The sequence below is a fragment of the Mytilus californianus genome, unplaced genomic scaffold (assembly GCF_021869535.1).
Source record: "Mytilus californianus isolate M0D057914Y unplaced genomic scaffold, xbMytCali1.0.p SCAF_5, whole genome shotgun sequence".
NCBI classification, from domain to species: domain Eukaryota; kingdom Metazoa; phylum Mollusca; class Bivalvia; order Mytilida; family Mytilidae; genus Mytilus; species Mytilus californianus.
The window spans coordinates 4774763-4788967 of record NW_026262701.1 but is presented as its reverse complement, the minus strand read 5'-3'; the positions used below and the strand labels follow the sequence as shown (position 1 = coordinate 4788967).

At 34.6% G+C, this 14205-nt stretch overlaps 1 protein-coding gene across 1 annotated transcript; it reads right to left on the bottom strand.

The window, feature by feature from the left end:
- Positions 1-3536: 3536 nt before the first annotated feature.
- Positions 3537-5537, bottom strand: LOC127702538 (uncharacterized). Its single transcript, XM_052206782.1, has 2 exons — positions 5092-5537; positions 3537-4522 (listed from the first exon to the last, which is right to left on the bottom strand). The coding sequence occupies exons 1-2, from the start codon at positions 5174-5176 to the stop codon at positions 4008-4010; spliced, it is 600 nt and encodes a 199-aa protein (XP_052062742.1). The 5' UTR covers positions 5177-5537; the 3' UTR covers positions 3537-4007.
- Between the last annotated feature and the right edge of the window lie 8668 nt (positions 5538-14205).

Below are 14205 nucleotides of genomic sequence, written 5' to 3'. Positions count from 1 at the left end.
TCACTTGTTTATGAACTAGTGCATTATGTCCAGTTTGTACCTTTTTTATCTAATTTTTTGTCAAATTAGTTATCAAAGGTACCAGGATTATAATTTAATACGCCAGACGTGTGTTTCGTCTACATAAGACTCATCAGTGACGTTCAGATCAAAATAGTAACAAAGCCAAACAAGTACAAAGTTGAAGAGCATTGAGGACCCAAAATTCCAAAAAGTTGTGCCAAATACGGCTAAGGTAATCTATTCCTTGGATAAGAAAATCCTTAGTTTTTTCATTGGCAATCATAACACATCTCCTTATTTATATAATGATCTATATTCAACGACCTTAGGTACAAAAAAAAATGTATGTAACTAAACTATGATGGGTAACCTTTGACTTCTTTCTTTATATAAACTTTTGATTTGGTACCATAGAACTATGTAGAGTAAATGTACATTGCAACATGTCAACTCTTTCAACTCCAAGCAAAATTATATTTCCAAGCATAAAGTAATTTATGAATGAAATAAAATGCTCCGCTGGGGCGCAGCTTGATACGACCGCAGAGGTCGAACCCTGAACAGTTGGGGCAAGTATGAACACAACATTCAAGCTTGATTCAGCACTGAATTTGGATTGTAATTAAATATTTGACACAGCATAGGTTTCTGACACAGAATGAAAGTGGTCTAAGATACTTAAAAAAATTTAATTTACCTATTCAAACCATATCATTATTATTTGCTTTTATATATAAATCAGAAATAACCAATTTAAAATGGAAAATTTTAAAGAAAAAAAAGGAAAAAGAATCCCCCCCCCCCCAAATTTTTTGAACCCCCTTATGATTCATCACCCCAAAACTCAATCCCAGCCTTCCCTTTGTGATATGGTACCTTGCAGTACAATTTCAGAGAGATCCATACACTTGAACACAAGTTATTGTCTGGAAACTAGAAAAATGCTTGTTTTTTGGCCCCTTTTTGGTCCCAAATTCCTAAACGTTTAGGGCAATTACCCCCAAACTCAAACCCAGCTTTCCCTTTGTGATATGGAACCTTGTAGTACAATTTCATAAAGATCCATACACTTACACACAAGTTATTGCCATGAAACTAGAAAAATGCTTGTTTTTTCCCCTTTTTGGCCCCTAATTCCTAAAATTTGGAGGCAATTACCCCCCAAAATCAATCCCAGCATTCCCTTTGTGATATGGAACCATGTGATACAATGTCAGAGAGATCCATAGACTTACACACAAGGTATTGTCATGAAACTAGAAAAATGCTTGTTTTTTGCCCCTTTTTGGCCCCTAATTCCTAAAATTTGGAGGCAATTACCCCCAAAATCAATCCCAGCATTCCCTTTGTGGTATGGTACAATGTACCTTGCAGTACAATTTCAGAGAGATCCATACACTTGAACACAAGTTATTGTCTGGAAACTAGAAAAATGCTTATTTTTGGCCCCTTATTCCTAAACTTTTTGGGCAATTACCCCCAAACTCAATTCCAGCTTTCCCTTTGTGATATGGAACCTTGTAGTACAATTTCATAAAGATCCATACACTTACACACAAGTTATTGCCATGAAACTAGAAAAATGCTTGTTTTTTGCCCTTTTTTTGCCCCTAATTCCTAAAATTTGGAAACAATTACCCCCAAATTCAATCCCAGCATTCCCTTTGTGATATGGAACCTTGTGATACAATGTCAGAGTTATCCATAGACTTGCACACAAGTTATTGTCATGAAACTAGAAAAATGCTTGTTTTTTGCCCCTTTTTGGCCCCTAATTCCTAAAATTTGGAGGCAATTAACCCCAAAAATCAATCCCAGCATTCCCTTTGTGATATGGAACCTTGTGGTACAATGTCAGAGAGATCCATACACTTACACACAAGTTATGTCTGGAAGTTACAAAAATGCTTATTTTTGGCCCCTAATTCCTTAACTGTTGGTACCATAACCCCCAAAATCAATCCCCACTTTCCTTTTGTGGTATTGAACCTTATTTTAAAATTTCATTGAGATCCATTCACTTAAACTAAAGTTAGAGTGCGAAAACTAATGTGTCTTCGGACGACGACGCCGGACGACGACGACGCCAACGTCATACCAATATACGACCACAAAAATTTTTTTGCGGTCGTATAAAAAGGAGTTCTTAATTAAGAAATAAACTGATTCGCTGAGCGCAGCTGGATACACCCGCAGAGGTACTACCCTGAACAGCTGGGGCAAAAATGGACACAATATTCAAGCTTGATACAGGTCTGAATTTGGATTGTAATTAAATATTTGACATATTATAGTTTCTGAATAAATGTAGTCAATGAACTTGAAATCGGTTATATGAATTGAATTTATATTCAATTAAAGATTTCTTGCTGTTGTGCAATACACTGTGCTGTTGTGCAATACTTAATAAATCTGTTGCCAGACTATAAACAAATAAAGTTCAATTTCTTCTCAATGTCATATTTGAAATTTATGAAAATCAATAGGGAGATTACATCAATAGCTATAAATAATTCACCAAAGTTTCATGTGAACTGCTTAAAGCATTTTTTGAGTTGTTGTCCAAAAACTGGAAAATCCCCCCTTTTTTAATGAATAAAACCCCATAACTCAGAAATGTAAAATCTACAATTTATAAAATTCTAAAGGGAGCTTACGGATTGATAATTTAGTCTTAGATGCAAGATTTTTTTATCAGTTGTTAGTGGCTTTGAACTAGCTGTCAGTAACTGCGAGTACTCTCAGATTTGTACTTAGTGTCTTTTTGTTGTTTGGATGTACAATGTACAACTACCCGACCACGTCCACTTGTATTTGTATTTATCCATCTGATGAGTTTAGCCTCTTTCAACTGATTTTTATAGTTCTTTCTTATATTGTACTGTTACACCACTGTCCCAGGTTAGGGGGAGGGTTGGGATCCCGCTAACATGTTTAAGCCCGCCACATTCTGTATGTACATGTATGTGCCTGTCCCAAGTCAGGAGCCTATAAAAGTGTAATTCAGTGGTTGTCGTTTGTTTATGTGTTGCATATTTGTTATATTTGTTCATTTTTTTACATAAAATAGGCCGTTAGTTTTCTTGTTTGAATTGTTTTACATTGTCATTTCTGGGCCTTTTATAGCTGACTGTGCGGTATGGGCTTTGCTCATTGTTGAAGGCCGTACTGTGACCTATAGCTGTTAATTTCTGTGTCATTTGGTCTCTTGTGCATGTGTGGAGAGTTGTCTCATTGGCAATCATACCACATCTTCTTTTTTATATTTACATCAACAGATATAAAAAATTCACCAAAGTCAAGGTGAGACAACAAAACTTAGTTGTAAGATCTCTGAAATTTTTTACAGGGTACGAGTTTTTCTCATTGATGGTGATTGTACGGTGACAGTAACACCTGTAACTGCTTAAACCCATTTCTTATGCACTTTAGTTTGATAAACTCACTGAATATCATACCACATCTTCTCATTTTTATATGCATTACAATTTACATGTGCATGTAATTGTAAATATATATATATCAGAACAAAATTCATTGCGTCACTTTTATTTATGCATCCTTTGGCACAATACAAGTTCTAAAATTACACAACATAAAACAACTAAATGTTATTTCAGATGAAAGTTTTGTTTCAGTTCCATTCATAGGATTTATTAGATTTTGTATGTTTTGCCAAGTCCAATAATTCTCTCTATGTGAAATAGAGACATAGTTGACTAAACCACCAGGTGTCGAACATTCAAGAATTTTCAGTGTTTCTGATTTTATTTGATGAAAAGGTTGCCTGAGCTCTAGGAGCTTTAGGTTTTATCACGGGATATTCTGTGCTGTCAATAATAATCCAAGTCGTAGGAAACTTTAATTTGAAGTTGGATGGTGAAAAATACCTGACTAAACCACTAGATGGCCAAGTGTTAGCCTCACACCACTGTTTAGACATAAAAACAATCCATGTATACACAATATTCTTAACACTAGATTCAATCTAGAATTTAGACAGTTCAAAGTTGGTTGTATGATGCCTCAATTTCATCAAAGTCATAAAAAAACTGATTTTCAACTGACACCCTATCAATTTGAAAATATATGCATCTCAAACAATGTGCTGCTGGACCAAGTGTGGTCAAAACAAATAAAAATTTAGTATACAACTCTAAACCGGTATAAAAATGCATGGCTGTGTCACGTGTCTTCATTTCAAAATTCTCTGTTAAAAACATAGGCATTGATGGTGTTTGCGTAATTCCATCTGTGAAGCTCAACATTAGCTCGGCAGTTGGTGGTGGACAGTCATAAATCCTTTCTGCAGTATGAATGACTTCTTCAGGAAAACCAACTTTACAATCAAAACTTTCCTCTAGATTTCTACTACAATATTCATCAAGTTTAGTTCTTTTGTTTTCACAGGAAACTGCCCTGATTTTTCTATTTGCGGACGATTCAGTCTCTTGCTTGGTCCAGGAAAATAGGCTGGGAATTGCAGTAGACTTAAGTCTCTGTATGGTGGGTTTGCGCCCTGAAAAAGGTTATAAAACATTAGTTTTTTAATAATTAAATGAACTTCCATTAGCAATGTATACTTTGTACTACCTGGCGAAATATTAACTAGATTTATTCATTACAATCTGGATAAAACTATGTTTGCCTGATTCAATGTATGTTATGTAAATCCAAAGGACAAACAATGAGAGACTTATGCAACAAACTGAATTGTTTGTACCTAAATAACTATAATATAGATGAGAGCATGTCATTGTTTTGTTCCTGTTAACATTGTCATTGATATTTTTCAAGAAAGTCTATGAGGCATAGCTTATGCATTCCTGTCATTACTACATTAGCATAATTACTGCTAAAATAATTCTCAGTATGATATACCTCTTGTAAGAAATCATTATAATTGTAGCAATCACCAAAAAATCTCAAACAGATCACATTGAATCGTAATCCAAAAAATTATGACGTCTTGAATTACCCACCCCCTTTTATTCTAAAACGATAATTGCGGTTGTAAACAGACTTTGGTTTATTCGCATGGCGATTACATATATAACTATATATTTCACAAAGAAAATAGAGTTTTACCATGAATAGTTTCCTGCACGTAGTCTTTTTCAGTAAAACGTGCCTTGCAAACAACAGCTGATTGAGATGGACTCCACGATATCATCGTGTTCTCGTCCAATCTGCGTATGGGCCATGGCGTTGATCCAACTTTTCCTTCTTTTTAAGTCATTTGGAAATGCATGTCCTCCTCTTAAATGACATCCAGGTACACAACAACAAGTACTTGGCATCGTTAATTAAAAATGTAACTGAAATAGTTGCACAGTGCAGAAACCGGAAGAAGAGGAACAGGATCCGCTACCACGGCGCCACCTATTCAGGAACGATAATTTGCTACTTTATATAACTGCGAAAATAACGTTAGACGGGTTCACGTGCATAAACAGAAATGCGCTTTAAATTGTATTATATAATTCATGTTCAGTCGACCTTTAATTATTATATCAACGACTGAAATGATTTATAAACATCTAGATTGCAGATAACACTCGAAATTAACCCGAGCTCTTTCCACACGGAATTCAAATAATTCTAGTTTGACTGCTTATAATGCAAAATACTAATATATCAAAAGTTTTTAAAACTAACAAAACACAATGATCGTTTCTCTATTTCCCAATGTTAATGAAATGAAACAAAAAACATTTTATATCGCAATAAGAAGAGGAGAGAATTCAACTTTTCCGGATCTACTTGGAGTCTAATGACCCCCCACGTAGATAAGTTGGATATCGCGGAAGGAAGGATTAACCCGGCAACTAGAAAGGCATTAAAGCACTGCCTTTAAAAAAATGAAGATCTCATAAACCAAACAGGACAAAAGACAAAAAGTAAAGCTACAATCAGGTAAGGACCTTTGAATGAGGAAATGATTTTCCTTAATTTCAAATAATTTCAAAAATTGTGTTACAGCAAATTTTAATAACCGAGGTATTGTCTATACTTGGCTGGTTTCCCCCTCGAACTTATAGACTAATCGACCAAGTGGTAGTAATAACATTATCGGTACCAACTTACTGCACCAGATGCGCATTTCGACAATACATGTTTTTTCAGTGATGATATTTCAAAATCCAAATCTTATTATATAAAACAAAAATAAGCCTTTTGCGATAATGTCGTATTTGAGGAAAAGAGGGCGGGATTGTAGTTACATCAATTGGAATATACCCGTCGTCATTTGTGACACAGATATTTGATAACGGTCAACCAACGCGTGATGATGTCCGTAATATTTTTCGAAGGGATAACTTCAACTTCATCACTTAGAACCCTTTGTTTAATAGCTTCCTTGTAAGCAAGGAAATCATGATAGGAAATTCAAGCTGTGGGATATCGTATCGACTTGGAGATAGATATATACTCCATATATGCAAGCGCTGCTGGAATGTTGTTACATAGAATTGGAAAGTTCACAATTGGGAACCTGAAATCATCTTTTTGTCGTAAAAATTTGTTCTCAATCGACCCTCATTGTCAATTTCTAAATGGAAGTGCATATATGAAGAAGACTTAGCTGATTAAGAGGGGCTGAAGATATCGAAGGGATATAAAAACGACCAAAAAGACATGCAAGTCTACAAAACACAAAATAGAAAATTACAAACTGAGCAACACGAACCTATCAATCACTGGGGTGAGCTCAGGTGCACCGGAAGAGTAAGCAGATCCTACTCCACATGTGGCACCCTTCGCTTTGCTCATGTAAGGTAAAACCCAGTAATATGTCTTATTAGGTAGGTAACATTCGAGAATAAAATGCTCCGCAGGGCGCAGCTTGATACGACCGCAGAGGTCGAACCCTGAACAGTTGGGGCAAGTATGGACACAACATTCAAGCTTGATACAGCTCTGAATTTGGATTGTGATTAAATATTTGACACAGCATAGGTTTCTGACACAGAATGAATGTGGTCTAAGAACTTAAAAATTTTAAATTGGACATTCACCTATTATGGTCCAATATCCAAAATCTAAATACATGGTTAGATTCAGCATATCAAAGAACCCCAAGAATTCAATTTTTGATGAAATCAAACAAAGTTTAATTTTGGACCCTTTTGACCTCAATGTGGACAAAGTTGATAACGGGGCCCAAAAATCAAAAATCTAAATACATGGTCAGATTCAGCATATCAAAGAACCCCATATAATCAATTTTTGTTGAAATCAAACAAAGTTTAATTTTGGACCCCGATTTGGAACAACTTGAAAACTGGGCCCATAATCAAAAATCTAAATACATGTTTAGATTCAGCATATCAAAGAACCCTGAAAATTCAATTTTTGTTAAAATCAAACTAAGTTTAATTTTGGACCCTTTGGACCTTAATGTAGACCAATTTGAAAATGGAACAAAAAATAAAGAATCTAAATACACGGTTAGATTCGGCATATCAAAGAACCCCAATAATTCAATTTTTGATGAAATCAAACAAAGTTAAATTTTGGACCCTTTGGACCTCAATGTGGACCAATTTAAAAACGGGGCCCAAAATCCAAAAACTTAGATTCAGCATATTAAAGAACCCCAAGAATTCAAGAATAAAACCCCATTGAAATTGATCAAGAAATAAGCAATTTATACGAAGTATCTTCTTTTGCACAATACTGTGCAATTGAATATTTCTTGCTATTGCGCAATACTGTACAATTGACAATTTCTTGCTATTGTGCAATATTGTGCTATTGGATATTTCTTGCTATTGCGCAATACTGTGCAAATGAGGATTTCTTGCTGTTGCGCAATACTGTGCAATTGAAGATTTCTTGCTATTGTGCAATACTGTGCAATTGAAAATTTCTTGCTATTGCACAATACTTATTATATAATACTTTACACATCCTGTTTGGTGTGTATCTCCTACCATATCATTATTATTTGCTTTTAAATATAAATCAGAAATAACCAACTTAAAATGGAAAAATTTAAAAGAAAAAAAAAAGGAAAAAAAGAAAAAAAAAAGAAACCCCCCCCCCCCAAATTTTTTGAACCCCCTTATGATTCATCACCCCCAAACTCAATCCCAGCCTTCCCTTTGTGGTATGGTACCTTGCAGTACAATTTCAGAGAGATCCATACACTTGAACACAAGTTATTGTCTGGAAACTAGAAAAATGCTTATTTTTGGCCCCTTTTTGGCCCCCAATTCCTAAACGTTTCGGGCAATTACCCCCAAACTCAATTCCAGCTTTCCCTTTGTGGTATGGAACCTTGTAGTACAATTTCAGAAATATCCAAACACTTGCACACAAGTTATTGTCATGAAACTAGAAAAATGCTTGTTTTTGCCCCTTTCTGGCCCCCAATTCCTAAAATTTTGAGGCAATTACCCCCAAAATCAATTACAGCCTTCCCTTTGTGATATGGAACCTTGTGGTACAATGTCAGAGAGATCAATACACTTACACACAAGTTATTGTCTGGAAGTTACAAAAATGATTATTTTTGGCCCCTAATTCCTTAACTGTTGGTACCATAACCCCCAAAATCAATCCCAACCTTCCTTTCGTGGTATTGAACCTTATGGTAAAATTTCATGGAGACGACGCCAACTTCATACTAATATACGACCAAAATTTTTTTAATTTTTGCGGTCGTATAAAAAGAGGACAGAATTGTGATTACGACAATTGGAACATATTCGTCGTCAACTGTGAAACAAATATTCCATAACGGTCAACCAACTCATGATGACGTACGTAAATTTTTTGAAGGGATGACTTTAACTACACCACTTTGAACTCTTAATTGGATTAATAGCTTCCTTGTAAGTAGCTAACCTCTATCAAAGAAAACATGATCGGAAATTCAAGCCCTTGAATATCGTATCAACTGGGAGATATATACTCCATATGCAGGCGCTGCATAAAATGTTGCTACATAGAAATGGAAAATTCACAATCGGGAGTTTTGTTTTCGACCGACCCTTGTTGTCAATATCTAGATGTAGAAGAGAGGCAAAATATACCAAAGGAATATTCATACTCATAAGTCAAAAATAAACTGACAACGCCATGGCAAAAAAAAAACACGGGAAAAGACCAAAAGACAAACAACAGTAAACAAAACACAAGAAGTGTAAGTCAATATATAAGGCAGACTTTACTGTATCTGCTGTATTCAAGTTCGATGGGATAAATGCGTTCAACATCGTCTCCAAACTTTGAATTATTTAGCGAGAGGACATCATCTGTATCGCGAAATGTGAAGTTAAGGATGATGCTTGTTTATTATAATTCTTCCTAAGAAGCTTCTGTATGAAGCCAGCTTCAAATAAATATAAACCTAGACGGTAGAAGTAGGGAACAATAGAATCCTAAGAATTCTCAAATCCAGAAGTATTCCTTTTGTTTACGGAGTTGGTAGTTGTAGTCATCTTATAGAAAGTTTTACGAACGCAATCACGAGTTTGTTGACCGTAATGGAATATATGATTATGTACTAATTGTCAAATTACAATAATTCCGCCCTCTCTTCCTCGATTGTGACATAAACGAATGAGGTTTGTCGCCGAAATTTGTGATTGGAGTGTTTCGTGTGGTGAATGAACTGCATGCTCAACCTTCCGGTTTTGACTGTTTGAGTGGGGTTATGTTGCTCAATGTTTTTTTTATATGTGGTCTTTTATGGATTTATTTTCGACGTTTTTCGTTTATTGTCATGGCCTTGTCAGTATTTTTTCTTCCGACTTATTATGAGTTTTGAATGTCGTCTTGATATCTTTCGCCTTTTTTTTTTATCCACACAGATAGTTAAAGATACACATTTGTTTTGGAAATAAAAAGTATGCTATATACTACTGGTATCTCAGTACCAAAATCAATGACAAAGGAGACGACTTCAATTTTGAAATTATAAATTTTCCTCGCCTTAATTAACAGCAATCTACCAACTTCACCCGTGTATGGAGTATACATTGCTCAACTCGTACGATATTCACCAAAGAGCTTACAGCTGCTTCTTAAGACTTTGTAAAACTTCATTAGTGTCTGATCAAAGATTGATGAGCCAGGGTTTTGTCAAAGACTGTCTCATCATCTTTCTTAAAAAGTTCATCGGAAAGCACCAAGACCTAAGAGATAAATACCCAGTGTCAACTTCACAAATAATACAATGTTTTGTTTCTAGGTGCTGAAGTTGTGCATCTTTATATTTACTTTACAGTTTTCCCTGTATTTGTCTTTTGTACTAGGGGCCTCGGTGGCCGAGTGGTCTAAGTAGTTACTACTGTAATCACTAGCCAGTCAACACTGAGGTTGTGAGTTCGAACCCCGCTCGTGCGGGTGCACTTGACTCCAATCTTAATTGACTAGGATTGTCAGTTTTCCTATCGAAGGTCGGTGGTTTTCTCTGGGCACTGCGGCTTCCTCCACCAATAAAAACTGGCCGCCACGAAATAGCCCAAAAGCGGTGCTTAAAAGTGGCGTTAAAACACCAAAAATCAAAAATCTTTTGTACTATTATGTTCCTTTTGGTTGTACGACTCGGTATTTAAGCCTCTAGCTATCAGGTTTTTGGCTTTGGGAGTTCCTGTGGCAGGGAGTCCAGAGGTACGATTCGGTATTTAAGCCTCTAGCTATCAGGTTTTGGGCTTTGGATGTTCCTGTGGATGGGGGTCCAGAGGTGCGATTCGGACGCAAGAGAATTTTGCAGTGTTGTTTACCCTAGTCTTGATGTTTTACTTAATTTGTACTTTATGAGAAAGTGAATACTATATGCTGTATGTACTATAAACAAAAAAACCTATTTTCTTTACGTCTTTTAAGATTTGTTTGTTTGAATAAATCTAATAATACAGGACATAATGTAATCAAGTTTGGTCGGCATTACAATTTTATCTTTTATATTATTTTTTATTTGAAAAGTATTTCTAATAGTGATTTCTTTTGGCTCTAAAATAGAAAAAATATATTTTTTCGTACATCGTTGTTGTTGTTTATTGTTTTCAGTGTAGATCTTATAAAGCTCTTATTTGACTTTGGTTTAATAATTTACGTTCACCTTTATTTGTAGGGTTGTATTATGTTGGAAGTCTTGAAGATCAACGTTTTCTTACATGTATCATACAATTGATTGATTGCTGTGGTTTGCTTTAAGTCCAGTGGCAAATGTTTCACATAAAACTTAACATTACCAATGAATCAAGAAAATGAGGTCAAGGTCGGATGAATAGTCAGACGGACATATAAACCTTGCACTCATTTTTTTACAAATGGAATTGACTTATTGCTAACAGTATCCGAGTGACAGACCCAATGAACTTATGAAAATGATTAAGGTCAGATGAATCACGGAAGCCTCACAATCATTCAATACATCAAAACCTACGGACTTATTACTCAAGTTTCCGAGAAACAGACCTAACCATGATTACTTGACCTTGACCACAAATCTATAAAAAGAGGTCAATGTCAGGTGAACGCTGTCCAACAGGCATGTACACATTGTTGTCTTATACAGAATAACTGAAATTCATTTTATTTTTAAATGTCAATGAACCATGAAATTGAGGTTACAGTTACGGGTATATTCCGCAAACAGAAATTTCATAACATTATGTATATGGACCAGAACACAAGATATGAAATATCAAGTTCTACCTTCCACAGTACAAGGATTTGTGCAGAGCCAAAGCCATCGCCTTATCAGGATCAGCATCCATTTGTAATTGTAACAGGCGAGGCTAATAACCTTACATTTTTTTTTCTTACTTTTCAAGTCAAAAGGGTCATCTTCTCAATGAACTTGATCAAAATGAAATAAATCTTGTATAATTAACTGAATTTTTTAGTTTTCAGTTTGAACCAATCTGATTAAAATACATATCTGATGTACAAGCTTCGCTTAAAAGGATCAGACAACACTCCCGTTTTACTTTCTGTTTGGGTAATTATTATATCAGCCAGTGAAATTTCAGCCTTCAAATTTTTGAAGGTGTGCATTATTACTACAAAACCAGAGGATTTCGCAAGATCTTGAAAACAGAAGATAGAAGGAAGTGTTGTCAGAACCTTGTAAGCAAAGCTTGGACACAGAATCTGTATTTAAATCAGATTAAGTTTGAAAATAATTAATTACACACTGGAATTTCCAGAAAAATCCTCAGATGTGCTAGTGACAAAACGTTTGATGTTGAACATTGCCTGAGAGAGTTGCAGCCTGTTTTTAGTACATTTTTGTACAGTAACAAAATTCATACAGAAAGGAGCAAGTTTGGTAAGGGCTATATTTGGCCATTAAAATATAGTCCCATGTTTCAAACTGATGAAATAAAACTATTTTTGTATAGCTTAACCTAAAAGCGTTTACATTTATCATGCAAATAAATCAAAAGTAGAGATTTTTGTGAAATTTGACAAAATTGATCAGATTTCAACCAAATTTAGGCCTTGGAAACATTAAGAGGTCTGGCTTTGACAAACTAAATATTAAAGGCAGATATGTATAATGTTACAACAAACATAATTTTAAAAGATTTTTTGTGTTGAAGATGCATCCGCTTTATGTTTTCCTATAAAAATAAAATGCTTCGCTGGGCGCAGCTTGATACGACCGCAGAGGTCGAACCCTGAACAGTTGGGGCAAGTATGGACACAACATTCAAGCTTGATACAGCTCTGAATTTGGATTGTGATTAAATATTTGACACAGCATAGGTTTCTGACACAGAAAGAATGTGGTCTAAGAACTTCAATTTTTTTAATTTACCTATTATGGTCCAATGCCCAAAATCTTAATACATGGTTAGATTCAGCATATCAAAGAACCCCATATATTCAATTTTTGTTGAAATCAAACAAAGTTTACTTTTGGACCCCAACTTGGACAAACTTGAAAACTGGTCCCATAATCAAAAATCTAAACACATGTTTAGATTCAGCATATCAAAGTACCCCAAGAATTCAATTTTTGTTAAAATCAAACTAAGTTTAATTTTGGACCCTTTGGACCTTAATGTAGACCAATTTAAAAAACGGGACCCAAAATTAAAAATCTAAAAACACGGTTAGATTTGGCATATCAAAGAACCCCAATAATTCAATTTTTGATGAAATCAAACAAAGTTTAATTTTGGACCCTTTTGACCTCAATATGAACCAATTTGATAGCGGGCCCACAAAATAAAAAATCTAAATACATGGTAAGATTCAGCATATCAAAGAACCCCATATATTCAATTTTTGTTGAAATCAAACAAAGTTTAATTTTGGACCCCAATTTGGACCAACTTGAAAACTGGGCCAAAAATCTAAAATCTAAATACATGTTTAGATTCAGCATATCAAAGAACCCCATATATTCAATTTTTGTTGAAATCAAACAAAGTTTAATTTTGGACCCCAACTTGGACCAACTTGAAAACTGGTCCCATAATCAAAAATCTAAATACATGTTTAGATTCAGCATATCAAAGAACCCAAAAATTCAATTTTTGTTAAAATCAAACTAAGTTTAATTTTGGACCCTTTTGACCTTAATGTAGACCAATTTGAAAACGGAACCAAAAATTAAGAATCTAAATACACGGTTAGATTCGGCATATCAAAGAACCCCAATAATTCAATTTTTGATGAAATCAAACAAAGTTAAATTTTGGACCCTTTGGACCTCAATGTGGACCAATTTAAAAACGGGGCCCAAAATCCAAAAACTTAATACTTGGTTAGATTCAGCATATTAAAGAACCCCAAGAATTCAAGAATAAAACCCAATTGAAATTGATCAAGAAATAAGCAATTTATACGAAGTATCTTCTTTTGCACAATACTGTGCAATTGAATATTTCTTGCTATTGTGCAATACTGTACAATTGACAATTTCTTCCTATTGCGCAATATTGTGCTATTGGATATTTCTTGCTATTGCGCAATACTGTGCAATTGAGGATTTCTTGCTATTGCGCAATACTGTGCAATTGAAGATTTCTTGCAATTGTGCAATACTGTGCAATTGAAAATTTCTTGCTATTGCACAATACTTATTATATAATAATTTACACATCCTGTTTGGTGTGTATCTCCTACCATATCATTATTATTTGCTTTTAAATATTAATCAGAAATAACCAACTTAAAATGGAAAATTTTAAAAGAAAAAAAAAAAGGAAAAAAAGAAAAAAAAAAGAAAAA